This window comes from Notolepis coatsorum, assembly GCF_963971535.1.
Source record: "Notolepis coatsorum genome assembly, chromosome: 11".
In the NCBI taxonomy this organism is placed as follows: domain Eukaryota; kingdom Metazoa; phylum Chordata; class Actinopteri; order Aulopiformes; family Paralepididae; genus Notolepis; species Notolepis coatsorum.
In genome coordinates this window covers 101564245-101589688 of record NC_140175.1, presented here as the reverse complement: position 1 = coordinate 101589688, position 25444 = coordinate 101564245, and the positions used below count along the sequence as shown (strand labels likewise).

The following is a 25444-nucleotide window of genomic DNA, read 5'->3' as shown; positions in this document are numbered from 1 at the left end:
CTTGGACGAGCACTTCGGCTGCTCGGACCTTTCCGTCGGCACCGGTGATCACTTTGCTTACGCGGCCAGCCGGCCACATAGCTCGGGGTAGTGACTGGTCGATAATCATGACGACTGTTCCTTCTGTCAAATTGTCTCTCTCTTTCACCCATTTCTGGCGGGTCTGTAGAGACGGTAGATAGTGGAGTAGGAAGCTGTTCCAAAACTTGTCAGCCAATACTTGACTGTACCTCCACATTCTTCAGCCGTTCGCTTCTTCAGGCCTGTACACTGTCTGTGGTAGCGCGGGGTCCAGACGCCCCATCAAGAGTGTGTTGGGGGTGACTGGGTCGACATCTGCTACATCACTTGAGACGTAACCGAGGGGCTTTGAGTTCAATACTCCCTCGATCTCCGTGAGGACTGTCATTAGGACTTCTTCCGCCACGGTCTGGGCCCCAAGCACGGCGTACAGGGCTGTCTTTATTGAACGTACTTCTCGTTCCCAAGTTCCACCGAAGTGAGGTGCATTCGGGGGATTAAACTGGAAATCAATCTGGTATGGAGCGAGGTGGGTCTTAAGTTCTGGGCCCATAGCTTGGAAGCTCTCTCTCAGCTCTCTTTCTCCGCCTTTGAAGTTTGTCCCGTGATCAGACAATAATATAGACGGTTTGCCTTTCCGCGATGTGAATCTTCGGAAGGCCATAAGGAATGAGTCTGTGCTCATGGTTGGAAGGAGTTCTATATCATTGGCACCAAAACCACCCTCACCAGATCCGGACCCATCACACTCACCATCAACGACTCCACCATCACCCCCTCCCCCCTAGTCCGCAACCTTGGTGTCCTCCTTGACCCCACCCTCTCATTTGACCCCCACGTCTGCTCCATCGTGAAAACATCCTACTTTCACCTCCGCAACATCGCAAAAATCCGTCACTGCCTCTCCCCCCCGCTGCTGAATCCCTCATTCACGCCTTCATCTCCTCCCGCCTGGACTACTGCAACTCCCTCCTCACTGGTATCACCTCCCGCTCCCTCCATAAACTGCAAATGGTCCAAAATTCAGCCGCCCGCCTCCTCACTAACACCCGGTCCCGCGAACACATCACTCCTGTCCTCCACTCCCTCCACTGGCTCCCGATCAAACACCGCATTAACTTTAAAACACTACTCCTCACCTTCAAAGCCCTCCACAGCCTGGCCCCCCCCTACCTGACTGATCTCCTTCTCCCCTACCGCCCAACCCGTTCCCTCCGGTCCTCCTCCACTGCCTCCCTCACTGTCCCGACATCCAAGCTTAAAAACTTCGGAGATCGGGCCTTCTCTCGCACTGCACCCCGACTCTGGAACTCCCTCCCCCAGTCCATCAGAGACTCCCCTACACTCTCCACCTTCAAAGCTCGCCTCAAAACCCACCTGTTCTCCCTTGCCTTCAACCCCCCCCACCCCTAAACCCCCCCCTCCCCTCCAACCTGATCGATATGTCTCTAGTCTTTTTTTTTTTGTGCCATCAGGCTGTCTCCCCCGTTCCCCCCATGGTCTCATGTTCCTTTGTTTTTGTTTCTTTGTTGTTTTGTTTTGTTTCTTTGCTTTCGTCTCTTTGTTTGTACCCCTGCTCCCGACTACTGTCAGCGACTTCGGGTTATTGAGAAGCGCTATATAAATTAAATTAATTATTATTATTATTATATGCATCGCTCGGGTGGTCATGCATTTGAATACAATACCCCACCGCTTCTCGGTCCCTCTTCCTTTCTTTACGCACAGCGGGCCGAAACAGTCCATACCAGTGGAGTGAAAGGGCTTGTCGCCGAGTCGGAGGCGACAGGGAGGTAGGTCAGCCATCCGGGGTATACTGGGCTGTGCTCGCCATTTACGACAGTCTAGACAAGTCCGCTGGAAACGTCGTACTGCTTCTCTCCCTTGCAGTATCCAATAACGTCGTCTGATCTCCGCGAAGACTCTCTGCCCCGGCGTGATGCACATCCTCGTCGTATTTCTTTATGATCAGCTCTGTGACCTTGTGTCGGCTGTTTAAGACTATCGGGTACTTGACGTCATCCGGTAAGTCTGGAGCTCTCCGCAGACGACCACCCACTCTGATGAGACCATGGGCGTCGCTCTCGGGGGCTAGGTGGAGCAATCTGCTGTCTGACGGGACGGGCTTTGCTCCCTGTAGACAGTCTAGCTCATCGGGAAACGAGTCTCTCTGGGCTCGTTGTAGGAGAAGAAGTTCTGCTTCTTCGTAGTTAGCTGCAGTAATGTCAGTAGTGAGCTGAACCTCTGGGTGGTGCCACAGGAATGTCTTTAGCTGCGCACTCTCAAGGGTGAGGCAATCGTCTATGTCGGGGTCTGTGGAGACGAGTGTGGTCAATCCACAGAACATAGATTTCTTGTTCTCTGCCTCCTCTTTACTCGCTTCCCGTGGGGTGGGTGTAGGCCACTCTTCTTCCGGGAGCTTGAGGAACTCTGGCCCGTCACTGTATAGGTTGTGACGGGTGAGGTCATCCAGGGACATTCCCCGGGTGATGACGTCAGCTGGGTTGTGTTTTGTGTCCACATACCTCCAGCTTGCTGCTTCTGTTAAATCTTGGATCTCTGTGACTCTGACTCCCACGAAGACCTTGTATCTACACGAATCAGACCGGATCCATGTGAGTACTGTCGTGGAGTCTGACCACAAGATTGTTCTTTGCACCGGGATGGTGAGTTCACGTTGGATTAACGTGGCGAGTTGCGCTCCTGCTAGGGCTGCGCAGAGCTCTAGACGCGGGATAGATTGTTGCTTGCGTGGGGCTATTCTTGAGCGGGCCAGGATGAAAGCAGTATGTATTTCTCCTCCCTCCTCTCGGGCACGCAAGTAGGCCACCGAACCGTAGGCTACTTCGGAGGCATCGCTGAAGACGTGCAGGTCCATCTGGCACGTCTCCGGCCTCACTGTGGGTGGGAAGTAGCTGCGGCATATGTTGACACCTGGGAGTGAGCTGAGTTCTGTCTCCCACTCTCTCCATGTGGAGGCAAGGTGTTCGGGTATAGGGTCGTCCCAGCCCTGGTCCTTGTCCCATAACGCTCTTACAATCATCTTTGCCCTGGTGGTGTAAGGTAGAATACATCCCAACGGGTCATATTGTCTGGCGAGTGTTCTGTATACACTCCGTCTTGTGGTCGGTAGTGCAGTCGACCTTCCCTGCTCCTTGGTCAGGGGTGTGTGTTTATAATGGAGCGAGTCTGTTTTGAAGCGCCAGACTAGTCCTAATGTCATTTCTTGGGCTTCTCCTGGGATGGTCGCCATCCAGGTCTCGCTGCTTGCTGCCTTGTCCTCGGGGGAGAGGCTGCGCAATACTTGAGGGTCGCTGCTGGCCCACTGCCTGAGATCAAAGCCGCCTTTGATCAGGGAGGCGCGGAGCTTGAGTAGAAGGGCCTCGGCTTCTTCTGGCGTCGAGACGCTTTGCAGACAGTTGTCCACGTAGAAACTATTTCCTACACTTTGTCGGACCTCTTCATCAGCTGCTGGGTCCTCTGCGACATGTTTTTGCAGTGCAAACGTAGCACAGCATGGGCTGCATGTGGTTCCGAAAGGGAGGACTTCCCATTGATAGATGGCTGGTTGCTCGTCCCCGATCCTCTCTCTCCATAGGAACCGCAGCAGGGGCTTGTCCTCCTCCACTAGTCTCACCTGCAGGAACATCCCTTTGATGTCGCCGCTGATGGCCACCTTGTCTTGGCGGAAACGTAGTAACACGCCTAGTAGAGAGGGGCCGAGTGTTGGGCCGGGCAAGAGCTCTTTATTCAGATTTTGTGATCCGATCTGGTAGCTGCAGTTGAACACAATACGATCCTTGCCGTTGTGGTGGACTTTGTGGTGCGGCACGTACCATGATTCGGTCGTCTGAACGGCCTCTTTAATGTCAATTTTCTTTATGTGTCCCGCTGTGATTAGCTTGTCAATCTCAGCGCGGTACACAGTCTCTTGAGCGGGGTCTCTGGCTAGGCGCCGCTCTGTGTTCAATAGATACCGCTCCGTCGCTTCTTTTGGGGCGTGGAAGGTAGGCATACCCTCTCGCCTCAGGAGTGGAGTTGCGTATCTCATCACTACGTTGACTTTGACTCTCTTTGTCCCCTGCTCGAGGAGGGCTATAGCGTAAATGTCTTCCTTGGAACGAATGTCTTTCTTTTCGTTCTTAAAGGGCATTGTCTCTAGTGTCCATAGCTTCTCGACATGCTGTAGGAGGGTGGTGTCTTCTTCTGTCACTCTGGAGTGGAGGCAGCTAGTGGCTGCTGTTCGGTTAAGAGACCTAGCGAGGGGGCCTTGTAGTGTCCATCCTAGGCGGGTCTCGACTGCTGCAGGACAGCCTCTGGGCCCTGTGTGGACCCGGTCCATCGGGACGATGAGGTCTGCATGGTCGGAGCCTATCAGCAGGGTCAGGGTGGCACCGTCTATGAGCGGTATAGGTAGTTGACGCAGGTGCACATATTTATCCATCAGCTTGGCGATGGGGTAGGTGTACTGCGACAGGCCTATGTCTTGGCTGGTGAAAGCGTTAGTGATCCTATACCGTCTCTCTGGCTGCCCGCTTGCTGCGATAGTGAAGGAGACGTTCTCGCCCTTTATCGTCTTTAGATCTCTTCTTATTGTCCGAATCGTCATCTGGTCTTCGCTCCCCCGCAGCCCCAGCTGGGCCGCAGCGGACGCGAGGAGAAGGGTCTTCTCTGACCCGTCGTCAAGGACGGCGTAAGTGTCCATGACCTTGTCTTGGTAACTCAATGTTACGCGGACCACCTTTAAGAGCACCCGGGCGCCCCCGCTGCTGGTGGGGTCAATGTACATAACACTTGCCTTTGTGCTGCTTGAGGGTGCAGGCTTTCTTCTGTTACTGTCGTGTAGGACGTCTAGGTGGGCTCCGTCACACCGACTACACCTCTTCTTTAAGCGGCAATCGGCTGCCATGTGACTGCGCGCACATCGGTAACAGCGTCGGTTGGACTTTATCCATTGACTCACCTCGTCGGCGGTCATCTTCTTGAACGTGTCACATTGTGACAGCCAGTGTTCCTTTTCGCAGTACGGGCACACCATCTTCCACTTCTCTTTCATCGAGGGGGTACTGTGGTTCTTGCTGCTCGGTACTGATTCTGATTGGTGCATGACGGTCACCAATCTGCGGCCATCGTTTGCTCTCCTAGGTCCCTCTCTGGAGCTTGGTGTGCTCCGCATGAACGTATCCAACCGTAGGCTGTTGACTTCTCTCGCCAGGAAGTCGGCTAGGTCTAGGAGGGATGGCTCGGGACCGTTAGGATCACGGTGGTCTCTTTGCCGCCTGAAGCGCTCTTGTCGGGCGGGCGGAAGCTTCTCTAAAATCCTCTCGACATTAGAGTTTGCGTACAGTTCGTGCATACCCTTTTCCTTTTGCGCCCCCAGCATCCCTACCAGGGATTGTACCTTGATAGACAGGTCATCTAGTGAGCGATTGTCTGTGGCTGGGGGTAGGCGGTCAATATGCCTTATCTCTTGTATTACGTAGTCCCATATGCGTCCATATCTTTGGTCGAGTGCTGCTAGAGCCGCGGTGTATGGGGTAGTAGAGGTGGCATATGCCAGCGCTATATTGTGCGCTCGGGGCACCTTGAGGTGCTTTAGTAGGATAGCATATTTGTACGGTTCAACAGCTACATCGGACATCATTGTCTCTAAGCACATTCGTAGCTCTATGTACTGTGCTCTGTTCTCGTGTGTGAAGTCCGGGAACATCAGTGTGCCAATGTACGATGCCATGGATGGCTGGCACATCGGTGAGTGTTGGAAGAGAGGCCTCCTAGGCGAGTCTCCTCTTACGTGTCTTGGTGGGCTGGTACCTGCTGGGTACCATGGCCCGCGTACCCAGGTGCTGTTCCTCGGGGCTGGTCGTGCGTCAAGCTCACCCGTGAATTGAGTCGGGGGTCTGTAGCGCAGAGCCGCGGGGGTAAAGCCTGGGCTGTACTGGACCTCCTGGTCCTGTGGAGTACTGTGCTGCTGTTGGGCTTGACTCTCCTCCTCTCCCTCTTCTTCTTCCTCTGGCAGGTCATCTAGATCCTGTAGTCGTCTATTTAGCCTCTCCGCGGTGTAGACTGGTTCTTCCCTGTAGCTGGGTCTCGCTTGGACCGGTCGGGGAAGGGGTTCGGAGAGGGATATAGGCTCTCTCTGGTGGTCGGGCTCAGGGTCGCTTGATCGGATAGGGGAGGGTGCCCTTGACCCTTGTCTTGACGAGGCCCTGGAGCCCCGTGCGGAGGGAGGGGGGGTTGCCCTGGTAATCAGCTGCTCCATTATCTGCGCTTGTAATCGGTCGCGCTCGGCTTCGCGCTTGGTGAGAGCGAGGTCGCGCTCTGCTTCTCTTTGGGCACCGGCAGCGGCGCGCTGGGCTTCGGCGGCGGCGCGCTGGGCTTCGGCCCGGTCTCTTCCCATATTCTCTTCCGTCTGAAGGCGTCTAATCTCTAGACGTATACGGTCTTCGTCACTCCGTTGCTGCGCTTGAAGGCGTTCTCTTTCCATGGAAGAATGTTCGCGCTCACTAAGCGTCTGTGCTTGGAGTCGATCGCGCTCGGTTGAGGCTGCCAGGCTGGCGAGGAAGGCCTGTGCCAGCATCTTGTCCGCCTCGCTGGGGGAAGACGCTGGTTGAGGTGATCCGCTCCTGGTAGTACTCGTTGGAGATCCGTTCTCCTGTGGCGAGTCGAGGAGATCCATCTCCGGGGTGCTCGTCCCTTCTTGTAGTGGGTCGAGTTCCATCCCTGGAGGGCTTTCTTTATCCTGGAGCTCTCCGGGGACTACTTCTTCGGTCTTGGCGGGGGGTAAAGTCATGTCAGGTCCCTCCTGGTCCCCACCGTGAGCTTGGTCAGTTACGTTAGAACCCACTAGGGCCTCTACTGGCGGGGTAGCCTGGTCGATAGGGTCGGACATAATTTTACTATCTACTTTTTCCGCATTTACCGTCTGTAGAAAGCTAGGTAGTATACTGGCAACGTAATCCTCTAAGTACTGAGGTGTCTGCCGTCTACGCTGCGGGCGATCTATTTTAGGAGAACCGTTTTGTGGAGTGTTCATCATTGGCCATGTCAATATTAATACCACTATATTAATATTACGCTAGTTACCCTCCGGCTCGAAGGACCAATTGTAACTGAGGGGTACAATTCCCTGACTGTATTGATAAGTATGGTATCATTAAACCACTACCGTCTTATGTACATTCCTACTGGCCATACAGTACACAGGTATCTAATGATGAACACTTCCCCACAATGAATCGGTTCCACACAAAGCTGTATTTAAGTATTTATTAGCAGCAAAAGGTACATAATATACTTTACTTTACTTCACTTTGAATGCGCTTATAAGGCAAAGGAATGTGCGTAGGCAAATCAATAACGAATGTCCATTCTCATATTACGCAGGATATAATCATACAACCTGAATCTTAGGGAATTATATCTATGGTACACTAGTAATATAGCGGGAGATACTGGAAGGGTCCCCCCGGTTGTAAGCCAGCAAGGGTAGAGGATCTGTCGGTAGTAGAGTCTGGGTCAACGATGATAAGGAGACTCCGAGTACAGGAGACGGTGCAATAAGATCTTGATCCACAGACGAATACAGCTGTTCTCCTTAGCATGTAGCTCCACATGGAAGAAAGCTAGCCGGCCTCAGGCTTCCGAGAGGCGGACTCGACGTGGCTCCTCACAGGGTAAATCCCACACACTTGTGGGTGTCGGCGATTCTCCGCTCCATCAATTACAGGACCAAAAGCAAATATAATCCAGCCGAAAAGGGCTATGCAGTCGTCGGTAGGTTCTCCAGTGTACATAATCCACACGGTCCTCGTCTAGGGCCCCTCGGGTGAAAGCGCCATGATAAGCAGCCCAGCCTGGATAAGCACTCTAGCTGATACGAGGAAACGTTGGTGGTGCTGGTCACTGTAGAACTTTAGCCGCACGATACACTATACACGAATAGACTATTACTGACTTAATAGAATAGGTCGAACTTGACGGTACAGCGTTAAACTCTGACACTTCAGTTATTAATTCGCACGCGGTCTCAATGCTCTATTTGGGGCCAAACAGGCCATACTGCACCGCACGTCGTATCGTGGGTGAGGCTTCAACTTATTGGGTAACTCTCTAAGACTAAGACTTCTAACTAAGTGCTTCTGTATTCACCTGCGCCGTATTTATACGCTTAGATGAATAAACTAGTACCAGCTTTATTCCTGTCTCATATCCTTACGCAGTACCGTTCATGTCCAGGCATGTCCCCGGCGGTGACTTTGAACCTGACTTTGGAGGCATGGCCTTGGCGCCTGTGGACCGCTGTCCAATAGGAGAATGAAATATTATGGTCTGTACTAGGCTAAAGGGATATTCCGTGTATATGTACAAGGAATATACAAGGGATATCAAACGATATACAAATATTATGCAATATATATCAATCAATAAATATATATATTCGGTTTAATCTGATCCTTTGTAACATATAGGGTTAGGGAATTTGTTCAGAATCCTCTTAGGTGCTATAGGTGCCAGGAGTTTGGCCATATAGCTACCACGTGTAGGAAGGGGCTGAGGTGCGCTAGGTGTGGCGGGGAACATGAATATGGGAAGTGTGGAGAGGGAGTGAAGCCGATGTGCTGTAGTTGTGGTGGGGAGCATAGTGTAGCGTTTAGGGGGTGTGAGGTGATGAAGAAGGAGGTTGCGGATCGGAGAGTGAGAAGGGAGGGTAAGTTGTCGTATGCTGAGGCGGTTAGCAGGGTAGGACAGGGCAGCCAAGAAAGGGTGCAGGGGGTTGAAGGAGGGCATTTTGCAGAGAGGTATAGAGAGGGAGGAAAGAGAGAGGGGAAGGGAGGAGAAATTAGGTATTGTGGCCTTCGTGGCAGGGGTAGTTACTGGTATGGCAGAGGCTAAGGGTAAAACAGCGATGGTGAAGATGATTGTTAGGATAGCGGTTCAACATCTGGGAATGGAAGGTCTGGACTGGGAGGAGGTGGTTAGGGAATTGGCTGTGGGGGCTGAGAGGGACAAAGCAGCCCAGAATAAGATCGCAGGGGGCAAGGAGGGTCCCGCGGAGGGGGGCTCAGACAGGAAGTAGCAGCATTAGCTGCACTCCAATGGACAATGTAGTTGATGACGGGGTCCAGTAGAAGAAGAAGAAGAAGAAGAAGAAGAAGAAGAAGAAGAAGAAGAAGAAGAAGAAGAAGAAGAAGAAGAAGAAGAAGAAGAAGAAGAAGAAGAAGAAGAAGAAGAAGAAGAAGAAGAAGAAGAAGAAGAAGAAGAAGAAGAAGAAGAGCCCATAAAAAGAATTGTGGAGGGCAGTAATACGCCACGATGCGTCTACACTGCCGGAAATTCAAATAAGAAGAAGAAGGAGCTAAATGACAACATGTAAATGTAAATGTAGTGTAGTGAACGGATTAACCCTGTAGTGTGATAGTGAAGGGTTAACCTTATGTAGTGTGGTAGTGAAAGGTTAACCTTCTGTAGTGTGATAGTGAAAGGTTAACCTTATGTAGTGTGTGGTAGTGGACGAGGAGGAACGCGCAGTTCTGGACAAACTGACCTTCGAGTACCACCAGAAGCTCCAGGGCAAGCCACAGAGCCACGAGATGAAGGTGCACGAGATGCTGAAGAAGGGTTTGGACGCAAAGGGCTCGCCGTTCAAAGGACAGCAGCTCGATTCCTCCATGTTCAACATCCCGCCCAGCGCCGTGCAGTTCTGAAACTCCGGTTCAGATGCCCCGATGACCAACGAGCCGAGCGGCAGCAGCGGATGACGGGACGATCGCAGGACTGTCGACAAGTGCAGCCAAAATGTACCTGCCAATTAGAGCTGGGCGATATGGCCTAAATACATGTATGATATCACGATATCTTCGGACCTTTCGGCGATACACGATACACATCACGATGTTTTTCCTTTTTTCCCCAAACAATTAAAAAATTTATGAAACTACTGTATATTTGTATGTCTCTAAATGTTTTGATGAATTGAAAATGAAGAACCCTTATGTAAAAAAGCCAAAAGTCTTTTTCTGGTCTTCATCCTTATCAGTTTTGGACTATGGTGATGTAATTTATAGGCATGCTGCGGCATCAACTCTTAAACCTCTGGATTCTGCATATCACTCAGCTCTCAGATTTATAACTGGTGACAGATATGATATGCACACTGCAAAAAAGAGCCATACGGATAGTGCATCATGGTAGATATTTAGATCACACAAATAGTCTGTTTGTAAGGAGTCAAACATTAAAATTCATGGACTTAATCAAATTCAAATCTGCACAAATTATGTTTCTGGCAATAAAAAACAAATTACCAAGCAACATTCAAAAATGTTCACGGCTAGAGAGAGTGTTTATAATTGTAGAGGGACATTAGCTTTAAAGCAACCTACGGTACGTACAACACTTAAAAGTATGTGCATTGCAGTTTGTGGGGTATCACTCTGGAATGGTCTGGATGCGAATATAAAATTAAGCAAAAATATCAATAAATGTAAACATTCTAGAACATTTGTGATGTCACAGTATGATGTCATAATAGACCATTCTAGAACATTTGTGATGTCACAGTATGATGTCATAAGCAAACATTCTAGAACATTTGTGATGTCACAGTATGATGTCATAATAGAACATTCTAGAACATTTGTGATGTCACAGTATGATGTCATAATAGAGCATTCTAGAACATTTGTGTTCTATATATATTCAACAATTGACTCACTACTTCAGACATCTCAATAATTTACCTGATCTGGTTCAAGCTCCAGCCGTGGCCCCTGCACCAGCCCCCAATGCCAGGGTGCCCAACCCCAACCCACCTGCTCCCCCAGCCTTGACCCGCTTCTTCGGCAATATTGCTGGTAATCTGGTTGCTGTGGCCCCGGCTCCAGCCCCCAACCCGGAGGGTGCCAACCCGGCCCCGGCCAACCCGGCCCTGGCCCCTGCGATGTTTCCCAGGCTAGAGGATGCAAGGCCTGGGCCCTCTGTGCCACGGGAGGCACATGGGGCAGAGGGAGTGGAGCAGCAGCCCCCCCATGTGAGAACCCTAATCACTGGGTTGTTGGATCTATTCCCTGATGTCCAGGAGGCCTATATTGCAGATTTGATCCAACAGAACAATGTGAAAGACTTGAATGTTATATGTAATATGCTGTTGGAAAACCCAGCGTATCCCAGGAGAGGCATAGCAGCAGCAGCCACAGCAGCACCTACTAGTATCCTCCTGGAGGCTGGAGACACTAATACACAGGTGACTGAGGACCTGTTTGACTACACCAAGCTGGAGGCAGTGGGGCCAGAGGCTGTGATGCAGACTGCTGACATGCTGATGTCTGACTTCAGGATGCTCAGCTGTCAAGACATCAAATGGGCCCTGAACCGCCTCAAGGGACACTATGCCATCACACGAAAGGCCTTATGTGACGCTCTGAAGAAGTGGCAGGAGTCTGGGAAGAGACATCGCAGCAGAGCCTACGCTGAGCCCTGCTATGTTAACTTCCTGTTTGAGCAAGGTTCAGTGAAGGTTACCAGGAAGATGTTTTTCCTGGAGAACGACCGTCGCTACTGCAAAACCTACAGGTCTCTGGAAGATTCTGTTCAGAAGGAGGTCACTTTCTACCAGCAGAAAGCCAAGGAGTGGGCAGAGCATGAGGACTTCCTGCTAGCTCATCAGGTCAACGAGGATGAGTATATAAGGGATGGTCAGTTGATTGAGTGTGGATGCTGTTACGGGGAGTTTGCATTTGAGAAGATGACCCAGTGTTCTGACGGCCATCTCTTCTGTCAAGAGTGCCTGGTGAAGTACGCTCAGGAGGCTGTGTTCGGCTCTGGACAGTCGGACCTCAGCTGCATGGAGGGGGGCTGTCCATATTCGTACCCAGTGTGTGAGCTGGAGAAGGTCCTGCCAGAGAACATTCTGTGCAAATACTATGAGAGACAGGCTGAAGAGGCTGTGGCTGCTACCTACGCTGAGGAGCTTGTGAGGTGTCCATTCTGCAACTTCCCAGCGTTGTTGGACAAGGGCATGTCCTTGTTTAGCTGTCCCAATCCTCGCTGTCGCAAGGAGAGCTGTAGGAAGTGCCATGTCCAGTGGAAAGAGCATAGTGGGAAGACATGTGAGCAGGTCCTGGAGAAAGACGAGATCCGCATGAGGGTGCTCTTTGAGGAGCGTATGACGGCGGCTCGGGTGAGGAAGTGTGTGAAGTGCGGGATGGGTCTGGTGAAGTCAGAAGGCTGTAACCACATGTCGTGCCGCTGTGGAGGTTTCATGTGTTACCTCTGCAGAGAGCCAGCCATCAACGGCTACAACCACTTCTGCAACTGTGGTTACGCCCCCTCCCCCGGCGCCCGCTGTAGGCACTGCCGCAAGTGCTCACTCATGAGTGACCCCACGCAAGATGACGAGCGCATCATCCAGGAGATCCAGAAGGAGGGGGAGGCAGAGCTGAGTAAGAAGAGTACAGGTCAGAGTACAGATATTTCAGGTATTTCAGGTAAGAGAGTGGGTTCTCCTCCAGAACCTGCTACCCTTGTCAAGAGGCCGCGCGTTTGTAATATACTGTGACATTTGTAATGTCACAGTATGATGTCATAATAGACCATTCTAGAACACAGGTCCTACGCACACCTGTCATGATAAATATCACCTTGCTTCAACGCTAAGGCTCGTGCACACTTTCACGTATTTGCATACCAAAACCGCCCCGATTAACCATATACGGTAATGGAACACCCCCATGAAATGTGGAAAAATGGACTAAACCGAGGGAAGCGTGTTATGAGACAGGCTGACAGACGATATCACGATATTTTCTGACCTTTCGGCGATACACGATACACATCACAATGTTTTTCCTTTTTTCCCCAAACAATTAAAAAATGTATGAAACTACTGTCTATTTGTATGTCTCTAAATGTTTTGATGAATTGAAAATGAAGACCCATTATGTAAAAAAGCCGAAAGTCTTTTTCTGGTCTTCATCCTTATCAGTTTTGGACTATGGTGATGTAATTTATAGGCATGCTGCGGCATCAACTCTTAAACCTCTGGATTCTGCATATCACTCAGCTCTCAGATTTATAACTGGTGACAGATATGATATGCACACTGCAAAAAAGAGCCATACGGATAGTACATCATGGTAGATATTTAGATCACACAGTCTGTTTGTAAGGAGTCAAACATTAAAATTCATGGACTTAATCAAATTCAAATCTGCACAAATTATGTTTCTGGCAATAAAAAACAAATTACCAAGCAACATTCAAAAGAATTTCACGGCTAGAGAGAGTGTTTATAATTTTAGAGGGACATTAGCTTTAAAGCAACCTATGGTACGTACAACACTTAAAAGTATGTGCATTGCAGTTTGTGGGGTATCACTCTGGAATGGTCTGGATGCGAATATAAAATTAAGCAAAAATATCAATAAATTTAAACATTCTAGAACATTTGTGATGTCACAGTATGATGTCATAATAGACCATTCTAGAACATTTGTGATGTCACAGTATGATGTCATAAGCAAACATTCTAGAACATTTGTGATGTCACAGTATGATGTCATAATAGAACATTCTAGAACATTTGTGATGTCACAGTATGATGTCATAATAGAGCATTCTAGAACATTTGTGTTCTATATATATTCAACAATTGACTCACTACTTCAGACATCTCAATAATTTACCTGATCTGGTTCAGGCTCCAGCCGTGGCCCCTGCACCAGCCCCCAATGCCAGGGTGCCCAACCCCAACCCCAACCCACCTGCTCCCCCAGCCTTGACCCGCTTCTTCGGCAATATTGCTGGTAATCTGGTTGCTGTGGCCCCGGCTCCAGCCCCCAACCCAGAGGGTGCCAACCCGGCCCTGGCCCCTGCGATGTTTCCCAGGCTAGAGGATGCAAGGCCTGGGCCCTCTGTGCCACGGGAGGCACATGGGGCAGAGGGAGTGGAGCAGCAGCCCCCCCATGTGAGAACCCTAATCACTGGGTTGTTGGATCTATTCCCTGATGTCCAGGAGGCCTATATTGCAGATTTGATCCAACAGAACAATGTGAAAGACTTGAATGTTATATGTAATATGCTGTTGGAAAACCCAGCGTATCCCAGGAGAGGCATAGCAGCAGCAGCCACAGCAGCACCTACTAGTATCCTCCTGGAGGCTGGAGACACTAATACACAGGTGACTGAGGACCTGTTTGACTACACCAAGCTGGAGGCAGTGGGGCCAGAGGCTGTGATGCAGACTGCTGACCTGCTGATGTCTGACTTCAGGATGCTCAGCTGTCAAGACATCAAATGGGCCCTGAACCGCCTCAAGGGACACTATGCCATCACACGAAAGGCCTTATGTGACGCTCTGAAGAAGTGGCAGGAGTCTGGGAAGAGACATCGCAGCAGAGCCTACGCTGAGCCCTGCTATGTTAACTTCCTGTTTGAGCAAGGTTCAGTGAAGGTTACCAGGAAGATGTTTTTCCTGGAGAACGACCGTCGCTACTGCAAAACCTACAGGTCTCTGGAAGATTCTGTTCAGAAGGAGGTCACTTTCTACCAGCAGAAAGCCAAGGAGTGGGCAGAGCATGAGGACTTCCTGCTAGCTCATCAGGTCAACGAGGATGAGTATATAAGGGATGGTCAGTTGATTGAGTGTGGATGCTGTTACGGGGAGTTTGCATTTGAGAAGATGACCCAGTGTTCTGACGGCCATCTCTTCTGTCAAGAGTGCCTGGTGAAGTACGCTCAGGAGGCTGTGTTCGGCTCTGGACAGTCGGACCTCAGCTGCATGGAGGGGGGCTGTCCATATTCGTACCCAGTGTGTGAGCTGGAGAAGGTCCTGCCAGAGAACATTCTGTGCAAATACTATGAGAGACAGGCTGAAGAGGCTGTGGCTGCTACCTACGCTGAGGAGCTTGTGAGGTGTCCATTCTGCAACTTCCCAGCGTTGTTGGACAAGGGCATGTCCTTGTTTAGCTGTCCCAATCCTCGCTGTCGCAAGGAGAGCTGTAGGAAGTGCCATGTCCAGTGGAAAGAGCATAGTGGGAAGACATGTGAGCAGGTCCTGGAGAAAGACGAGATCCGCATGAGGGTGCTCTTTGAGGAGCGTATGACGGCGGCTCGGGTGAGGAAGTGTGTGAAGTGCGGGATGGGTCTGGTGAAGTCAGAAGGCTGTAACCACATGTGGTGCCGCTGTGGAGGCTTCATGTGTTACCTCTGCAGAGAGCCAGCCATCAACAGCTACAACCACTTCTGTCAGTGTGGTTACGCCCCCTCCCCCGGCGCCCGCTGTAGGCACTGCCGCAAGTGCTCACTCATGAGTGACCCCACGCAAGATGACGAGCGCATCATCCAGGAGATCCAGAAGGAGGGGGAGGCAGAGCTGAGTAAGAAGAGTACAGGTCAGAGTACAGATATTTCAGGTATTTCAGGTAAGAGAGAGGGTCCTCCTCCAGAACCTGCTACCCTTGTCAAGAGGCTGCGCGTCGGCCCGCCTCTTCAGAACCACCCCAACCGTCCCGGTCCTCCTCCTCAGCCGGTACAATTTCCGCTACTGGTCCCGCCACACATAATTTACCCCCAGCCCCCGTACCAGATGTTCCAGCCCCTGGCTCCCTACGTTCCCTTCATGCAGAACTTTCCCCTCCTGAACAACAACAACCTGCTGCATCACCCTCCACCTGTCAATCAGAACATGATGGACCTGCCCATGCACTATGGACCACCACACAGACACTTGTGGCACCCTCTTCAGAACCACCCCAACCGTCCCGGTCCTCCTCCTCAGCCGGAACAATTTCCGCTACTGGTCCCGCCACGCATAATTTACCCCCAGCCCCCGTACCAGATGTTCCAGCCCCTGGCTCCCTACGATGTTTTTCCTTTTTTCCCCAAACAATAAAAAAATTTATGAAACTACTGTATATTTGTATGTCTCTAAATGTTTTGATGAATTGAAAATGAAGGACCCTTATGTAAAAAAGCCGAAAGTATTTTTCTGGTCTTCATCCTTATCAGTTTTGGACTATGGTGATGTAATTTATAGGCATGCTGCGGCATCAACTCTTAAACCTCTGGATTCTGCATATCACTCAGCTCTCAGATTTATAACTGGTGACAGATATGATATGCACACTGCAAAAAAGAGCCGATAGTAAGTACATCATGGTAGATATTTAGATCACACAAATAGTCTGTTTGTAAGGAGTCAAACATTAAAATGCATGGACTTAATCAAATTCAAATCTGCACAAATTATGTTTCTGGCAATAAAAAACAAATTACCAAGCAACATTCAAAAAAAAATCACGGCTAGAGAGAGTGTTTATAATTTTAGAGGGACATTAGCTTTAAAGCAACCTACGGACGTACAACTCTTAAAAGTATGTGCATTGCAGTTTGTGGGGTATCACTCTGGAATGGTCTGGATGCGAATATAAAATTAAGCAAAAATATCAATAAATTTAAACATTCTAGAACATTTTGTAATGTCACAGTATGATGTCATAATAGACCATTCTAGAACATTTGTGATGTCACAGTATGATGTCATAAGCAAACATTCTAGAACATTTGTGATGTCACAGTATGATGTCATAATAGAACATTCTAGAACATTTGTGATCTCACAGTATGATGTCATAATAGAGCATTCTAGAACATTTGTGTTCTATATATATTCAACAATTCTCTTCCTGAAAGTGGGTGTCCTGAAAGTGGGAGGGCAGGATTTGGGTGGTGGGTGCCTTGGTTAGGGATCGGTAAGGGACAAAGAATATCCGATGGCAGCTCAGTATTTGTGACAGAGTTGCTTGCCATCCTCTGGGCATTGTGGTGGGTGGAGGAAGTGGGACCAAGCCAGGTGATTATATGCTCTGACTCGGCTGCTGCACTGATGGCTCTGAGTGCAGGTGGGTCTAAAGCTCGCCCTGATCTCATTCAGGAAATAATGTTGGTTTTATATAGGATTGCGAAGGCAGGCTGGTCAGTGGAGTTTTGTTGGGTCCCGGGACACGCTGGGATTGCGGGGAATGAGATGGCTGACTCCCTTGCCAAACAGAGCCTGGGAAGGGAGGAAGAGATAGGTATTTCAATGGGAAGAGTAGAACTCAGAGATAAGATAAAGAAAGGAGTTGAGGCTGAGTGGCAGGATGAGTGGGAAAGGGGGACCAAGGGAAGGCACTATTTCTCTCTGCAGCCTCGGGTCAAGATCAAGGTGGAGGGATATGGGTCAAGGAGTGATAGGGTGAAGATGTGTAGACTGAGGCTGGGGCACTGTGGGTTGAACAGTAGCTTGTTCATGGTGGGCAAACATCCAGATGGGGTGTGTGAATGTGGAGAGACTGAAACTGTCGGGCATGTCTTCCTAAAATGTGAAAGGTATAGGAAAGAGAGGGAAATCTTTTATAAAAGTCTGGTAGAGCTGGGAGTATCTTCCGTCTCTCTTAAATCATTCTTTGGCATGGATAATGAGAACCACCAGTTGATCACAGAGGCAGTGCTGACATTTCTGCATGCTTCAGAGTTGTACCAGAGGATAACTGTCGAAAACTGTCGAAATTTAATTTACCTACCTCAGTCGTAAAAAAAATCAAAACTTCAAATAACTACAATTTCGACAGTTTTCGGCTTGTCATTGCTCCGACTGCTTTGTTGTTGAATCAAGTCAAATCCTAGGTAAGCATATATTGTGCGTGTGAACGTTGACATGAAAAGAAAAAAGTAAAAAAAAAAAAAAAAGTAAAAAAAAAAAAATTATAAAAAATATTTTTTTTTATTTTTTATTTTTTTTTAAAAATCGGTTTCTCACTTGATTCGATACTCGGTAGTACCGACGTGTTTCGGTTCGGTACCTCAAAAGTACAGAATTCGGTACCCATCCCTAGATGATATGCATGCCGGCTACACCAAGGCATAATGTGTATAATATGATTCGTAATGCATTATATTTTCAGACCTCTGGTCTCCGTGGAGACAAGAATATATCATTGACAATAAGAACAATCTGGAATATTCTGGGCTTATCGCTCGACTGCTCTGGGTCACTTAGAAATCTCCCGAAAATACTAGTAGTCATGAACCCTGGGTAGGAAGATCATTCTGGAACATAACAACAGTCTGTTAGTATATACTAGTATATTCTACAACCTTCTAGAATATAATGCACCATTACAACGAAGGTCTGCAACTCTAACATTAACATCCGGTGTGTATAAGCATAAGCATATGATCAATTGACTGAAGTTTAATCAGGCCTTAATAAGACTTAAAAAAAAAAAAAATCAACCACACCTAAACGTATGAGCACAACAAGGTTATTCTAACAATTTAAATAATCACTCCACTGATGTAGAGATTGGCACATTGTAGCTCTAAAAGGCTCCGTTTTTCTCTTATCTAATTACTCAATTCTGTTCTAGTGGCTTCTTCACGTTGAGTTTTATTCTATCTCTCACTCCTTATTTTTATTTTCTTTTTCTCTCTTTTATCTTACATTGTTCTTTCCCATTGTTCTTCATATTAAGATGTTAATGTTTCTCTACAATCTTTTCCTTTTTTCTGATGTTTCCTACATAAGTTAGTAGAAGGTTCAAATGAATATATCGATGAAAGTGTATTATTATTTTTTTTCATTTTTCATAATATTTCATTACATTAAGGGAAGGCGCAAGACCAAAAGCGACATTCTATTGTATTAGAATGAAAATGTTAGATCCTATGGCAATTAGCATAGGAAGATTAGGATTACAAAGCTCAGTTTGGGCAATCCGGTGGCCTAAGGGAGGGAGTCATACGCGGAGGATGTGTTTTTGGAACACAGGCCTGTACGACTCTCTGGGTGAGGGGAAAAAAGGGGATTTTTATTTGTATATATATATGTTTTTAAGCTCGGCTCTCAACGGGACCTCAATAATTGGATGTACATCTATTGTAGCTTCGCACTCCAGAAGCATTACCAAAAACTACGCAAAAACATGCATAGATTATGGCTAGTTTGAATATAATGATATGGAACACTGGTGGGATAAACAAACAACACAAACGCAAAAGCGTGCTCACACTGATGAAAAAAGAACATGTGGACGTGGCTCTACTAAGCGAAACGCACATTTTAGAGGAAGACATAGATACGTTAGCGGATAACACATACCATAATATTAGTCACTCTTCTTTTGGTACGAGAACTCGAGGTGTAGCCATAGTCGTCAGACGTAAGTTAAATATTGAATTAAAGGGGGTATGGTTGGATGCGGATGGGCGTATAACTATAGCTAGGATTGTACACAATAACAGGAAAATAGTGTTGGCAGCGGTATATGCCCCAAATTTGTACGAAGAGGGTTTCTTCACTACACTAACCGATGAAATGTTAAACCATCCCGATTACTCATTTATAATAGGTGCGGATTTTAATGCCATTTGGAATCCAAGGATGGACAAATCTTACCTTGCCTTTTCCAGCGAACAAAAAAATGCATCTAAAGCATTAAAGGATTGGTAAAAAATTACAGGTGTAAATGATTTATGGCGTTCACTTAATCCCACGACCCGAAAGTACTCTTGTCGATCGCCGAGACATAACACATTATCCAGAATAGATTATGTCTTTGATATTTGATAAATATGAAGTGGAAATGATACCCAATGCACTATCAGATCACTGTTATTTACTCCTAAAAGCAACATTTGGTATACTATCTTCCCGGGCCCCAAGATGGCGTTTTAATTCGATGCTGCTTAATAACAAGGAATTCATTACACAACTCAAAGAAGCTCTCATAGTATTCCTACGGGAGAATGCAAACTCGGTTCAAGACCCCAGAATAATATGGATGTCGGTAAAGGGTATGATCAAGGATTTCACTGATAGATTTTCCTCCATAATGCGCAAAAATCAATGCACAAAACTGTCTGAACTGGAAACGCTTTACTCAACGTTATTTAATTCTTTAAAATACAACAACTCAACTAGACTAGAAAATCAAGTTAACGTACTAAAAACAGAGATCAATGCCATATACAGACAACAATCGGAAATGCAAATACGCAGCACAAGACAACAGCAATACTCCCAAGGTTCTAAACCTAGTCACCTATTAGCCATGCGATTAAGAATTAATGCAAAATTTGCTGATATAACTACCATTAGAGCACAACAAGTACTTGAAACAGACCCCAAAACAATAAACGATACATTCAAAGAATTCTACTCCGACTTATATAAATCAGAAACGACCTTCGATCAATACAAAATGGACACATATCTTAATCAAATTATTCTCCCTAAACTTTCAGAGGATGACGCTAAACAGTTAGAAACACCGATCACACTAGAGGAACTCAAGAAGGCCATATCCGAAATGCAAAATGGTAAGGCTCCTGGAAGAGACGGTATCCCATCAGAAATGTACCTTTCTTGTTGGGACATAATTGGACCCTTATTACTAAATATGATCTTATACTCAGTCAAGGAGGGGAGCTTCCATAAAAATGACAATATTGCACTCATTTCAGTCCTTCTCAAAAAAGACAAAGACCCCACCGAGTGCGGTAGTTACAGACCCTTAAGCCTCCTCGGAACCGATGTCAAACTGTACTCTAAGGTATTAGCCATCAGATTACAAAAGCATATGACGTCTTTAGTTCATCCGGACCAAACTGGCTTCATAAGAGGTCGCCTGATCACTGATAACATAAGCCGAATACTGCACGTACTAGATGCAGACAAGGACGACACCATACCTAAGGCGATGCTGTCCCTGGATGCTATGAAAGCCTTTGACAGGCTGGAATGGTCGTATATATGGGCAGTACTAGAAAGGATGGGGTTAGGAAAAAGATTCATTGATATGATAAAAGTATTATACAAAGACCCATCGGCCATGATTACAACAGGTACATTCATCTCCAAAATCTTTCCGGTATCACGCTCAGCCAGACAGGGTTGCCCTCTTAGTCCCGGACTATTCAATCTATCACTAGAGCCTTTAGCACAATATATAAGACAATACCAATCCATAGAACCAATCGTAATCAAGGGCACACAACATAAAATTAGTTTATATGCGGACGACGTAATATTGTTCATGCAAAGCCCCAACACCACATTGCCTCATCTACTCAAGTTGATTGAGAACTTTGGTGATTTATCGGGATTTAAAATAAATTGGCCGAAGTCGGCTTTCCTTCCACTTAACACCCATGCAAAAAAAGATACAACCCTCCCAGGTGAGATACCTATGGTAAAACATTTTAGATGCTTGGGTGTGGAAATATTTCCCACCATAAGACAAACGGTGAAGCACAATTACACAAAAATACAGAACAAAATCAAAGACGACCTGGACAGGTGGGCAAAACTTAAAAACTCAGTACAGGCAAGGGTATCAATAGTTAAGATGGACGTACTACCTAGAATCAACTTCATCAGTTCAATGCTACCGTTACCCCCTCCAGAGGGTTACTGGAAAAGATTACACTCCTCCACATACACATTTATTTGGAATAACAAACCACCACGTATAAAAAGATCCACCGCACAGAGAAATAAAGCAGACGGTGGCATGGCAGTTCCAGATTTTTTCCAATATTTTAAGGCGTACACATTAAGACCATTGACAATATGGTTTGATCTCCAAGCATTAGTATCCTGGAGAAAATTGGAAGAAAACATAGTAGCCCCACATAGACTGAAGGACATAGCACACACTAAACTACCAATCAAGCACTGTGAGCGGAAATTTGGCCCCATAATTACCCATGCGATCCAGATATGGCGTGAAACACAAAAAAAATATCCTAACCCACAAAAATGGCACAATCACACTCCCTTATTCAATAACAATGCACTCTTAATTGAAAAACGTCCTATAAGATTCCCTATATGGGAAGAGCAAGGCATACACTCATTAGGGGATGTTTTTAACAACCAGGGTTTTTGTAGTTATAGAGAGATATGCACAAAATGTAATCTCACCGAGTCCACATGGCTTTTTTACTTACAGTTACGGCTATGTTTGAGGTCTCACGGTGTTCCATTAGACATACCAGTTGAACACCACAGATACCACAAATTCGTCTATGAAAGAGAGACATCGAGAGGTTTTGTATCAGGTTTTTATTATCAATTACTAACGTCCTCGTATGAAACCCTCCAACTAGACTCTGTCTGGAGGAGGGATATACCAGACCTGGAAAGTGACTTTGATTGGCAAGGAGCATGGGCAAATGTCCGTCTTACATCAAGGAACCCGGACCATCAACAAATCAATCTTAACTATATTCACAGGACATACTTGACTCCTATAAGACTGAACAGAATGGGTCTTAAACAAGACTCAAAATGCTCCCAATGTTCAAATGGAGACGAAGGGACATTTATGCACATGTATTGGGACTGCCCACCAGTTAAGGCATTCTGGAAAGATGTGACCCATCAATTATCAAAACTCGTATCTTGGAATATACCAGTACACCCCTCTGTATTACTATTGAATGATGTTTTTGAGTTTGCAGTAAATCCACAGCTAAAGAGATTGGTTTTATCGGGTATCACAGTAGCTAAAAAACTGATCGCATCACGCTGGTTTCAACCGGAAAAAATGTGCCGGAAGGTTTGGTTTCTTACATATCTCGATGTGATTTATCAAGAAATATCTACAGCAAGAATTCTGGGTCTCAACGAATCCAAAATGTCAATGTGGTTAGAAGTGGTGGAGAGAATAAAAGCTAGCTTATGATGGTAGTGTCTGGTTAGGAGTGAGGGATAATGGAGGTACTATCCAAGGAGGGGTCCGGGAGGGGGGGGTTCGAGCTGGAGCATATGTGTGTAGGGTTTTAGATAATAGGTATTAGGGGTATATCCTGTATAAGACATTGGTATAATTGGTAATTTCGTTGGATATACACTGTATACGGTAAAATATTATTATATACTTTTTTTTTGTTTTCTGTTTCTGTACTTGCATGTCATTTTAGCCACCTTAATTGTTAGTTTCATTATGCATTGTGTGTTGAGTACTGACTTTTAATAATTTTGTTTTGCAATAATAAAAAAATAAAAAAAAAACTTGGTTATATACATAACCTTACCGTTTGATGTGCATTTGTTTGCATTTTGTAGATGTTTTGTTCATTGGTTTTTGCTTTGTTCTGGTTGGGTGCTGTGTTGGAGCGGTCGGCTGTGGGTGGAGGCCGCACTGTGGGCTGTCGGGTGTTTTTTGTTCCGGGTTTGGGTCTGCTTCGGAGCCTGAGGGGGTGATTTTTTCTTTTTGGTGGGTGTTGACAATATTGTATGACAAGAGCAGAGAAGAAGGAGACAGACAAGAGGAGCAGAGAAGAAGGAGACAGAGATGATAGTAATGTGTTTTGAAGATGAGAAGAAGAAGAAGAAGAAGAAGAAGAAGAAGAAGAAGAAGAAGAAGAAGAAGAAGAAGAAGAAGAAGAAGAAGAAGAAGAAGAAGAAGAAGAAGAAGAAGAAGAAGAAGAAGAAGAAGAAGAAGAAGAAGAAGAAGAAGAAGAAGAGTGTAAACAATCAGAAGTATACGCCATGTTGCATCTACACTGCCGGAAATTCAAAAGAAGAAGAAGAAGAAAGTAGAAGTATAATGTGTTTTGAAGATGAGAAGAAGAAGAGTGTAAACAATCAAAAGTTGATTTACCAGAGACCATACTATGGAAACCATACTACTAGCGTAGTATAGGAACTGAGGAGGGCAGTAATACGCCATGGTGCATCTACACTGCGGGAAATTCAAAAGAAGAAGAAGAAGAAGACGATCTCATTGTGCATCTTGAAACAGGACTGAACAGTACTGAACAGATAGACTAAACAACATAGATTGAAGCCTGCATTTCTCAACCAAGGTGCCTTGCCTACCGTTTTGCTGTGGAAAGAGACAATACAAAGACAATACAGACCCTCTCCTGTTGGCCGGCGGTGCACAGGCATCACTCACACAATCATCAATTATTAATCTCATTGTTAGCAGCACCGACAATAATGGCGTCGCCACTGGAGATGACCGAGATGTATGACAACGCGTTGCTAGGCATCCTGCAGCATGACGGGAACGTACAGAGCTTTCTGCAGGTTTACTTCGGCTTTCTGTACCGCAAGACCGACTTCTACCGCCTGCTGGCGGCTCCCAACGACCGAATGGGGTTTCCTCCAGGAGTGGCAGAGAAAATGGTCCTAAAGACGTTCCGACTGTTTGAGCGCGTGGCGGAGCAGGACCGAGACGGGAAGCTGAAGAAGCTTCAGCAGAGAGAGGAGGAGGCCAGAGAGGAGGCCAGAGCTGTGCCCCCCGCGGAGCAGGAGCTGGAGATCCAGGCGGAGCCGCAGGAGGAGGCTGCCCAGACGCAGAGCTCACCTTCGGATGCTGCGGCGGCCGCGTCCGTCTCCAACCGGGCAGCCGGTGGCTCTGAGCCACGGAGCAGCAGGCCGGGCTGAGCGGCGCAGCGAGGCCAGGTGTCTGCAGCAGCAGCCAGTACAAAACCAGCGAATCAGGCCCAGTTCCAGGAGAACCCAGAGAGTTACAATGGAGCGGTCCGGGAGAACTACACCTGGTCTCAGGACTACACTGATGTGGAGATCCGTGTCCATGTCCCCAAAAACATCGTCAAGGGCCGACAGGTGTGTGTCAGCATGCAGAGCAGCAGTGTGTGTGTGTCTCTGACGGAGGGCGCTGCAGAGCAGGTCCTCATGGAGGGAGAACTCTCACAAGATCAACAAGGAGAACTCTCTGTGGAGCCTGGAGCCTGGACGCTGGGTGGTCCTGTCTCTCAGTAAGTGCGGGGAGGTCTGGTGGAACGCGGTGTTGAAGGGGGAGAAGGAGATCGATCTGAACCAGATCAACAGGGAGCGCAGCAGGGCAACGTTGGACGAGGAGGAACACGCCGTTCTGGACAAACTGACCTTCGACTACCACCAGAAGCTCCAGGGCAAGCCACAGAGCCACGAGATGAAGGTGCACAAGATGCTGAAGAAGGGTTTGGACGCAGAGGGCTCGCCGTTCAAAGGACAGCAGCTCGACCCGTCCATGTTCGACATCCCGCCCAGCGCCGTGCAGTTCTGAAACTCCGGTTCAGATGCCCCGATGACCAACGAGCCGAGCGGCAGCAGCGGATGACGGGACGATCGCAGGACTGTCGACGAGTGCAGCCAAAATGTACCTGCCAATTAGGGCTGGGCGATATGGCCTAAATATGATATCACGATATTTTCTGACCTTTCGGCGATACACGATACACGATACACATCACAATGTTTTTCCTTTTTTCCCCAAACAATAAAAAAAATTATGAAACTACTGTATATTTGTATGTCTCTAAATGTTTTGATGAATTGAAAATGAAGGACCCTTATGTAAAAAAGCCAAAAGTCTTTTTCTGGTCTTCATCCTTATCAGTTTTGGACTATGGTGATGTAATT

The 25444-nt window shown here is 47.4% G+C and overlaps 1 protein-coding gene and 1 pseudogene across 2 annotated transcripts; both read left to right on the top strand.

Annotated features, from left to right (window-relative positions):
• Positions 1-9778: 9778 nt before the first annotated feature.
• LOC311237219 (uncharacterized protein) lies at positions 9779-16725 on the top strand (the record flags this gene model as incomplete). Its single annotated transcript, XM_084325026.1, has 4 exons — positions 9779-9821; positions 10779-12509; positions 13728-15886; positions 16714-16725. 4 exons carry the CDS (start codon positions 9779-9781, stop codon positions 16723-16725), a joined length of 3945 nt encoding a protein of 1314 aa, XP_084181152.1.
• A 7288-nt stretch (positions 16726-24013) lies between these two features.
• LOC311236954 (nudC domain-containing protein 3-like) lies at positions 24014-25088 on the top strand (annotated as a pseudogene). The gene has a single exon. The product of its transcript is annotated as a nudC domain-containing protein 3-like (transcript).
• The last annotated feature ends 356 nt before the right edge of the window (positions 25089-25444 follow it).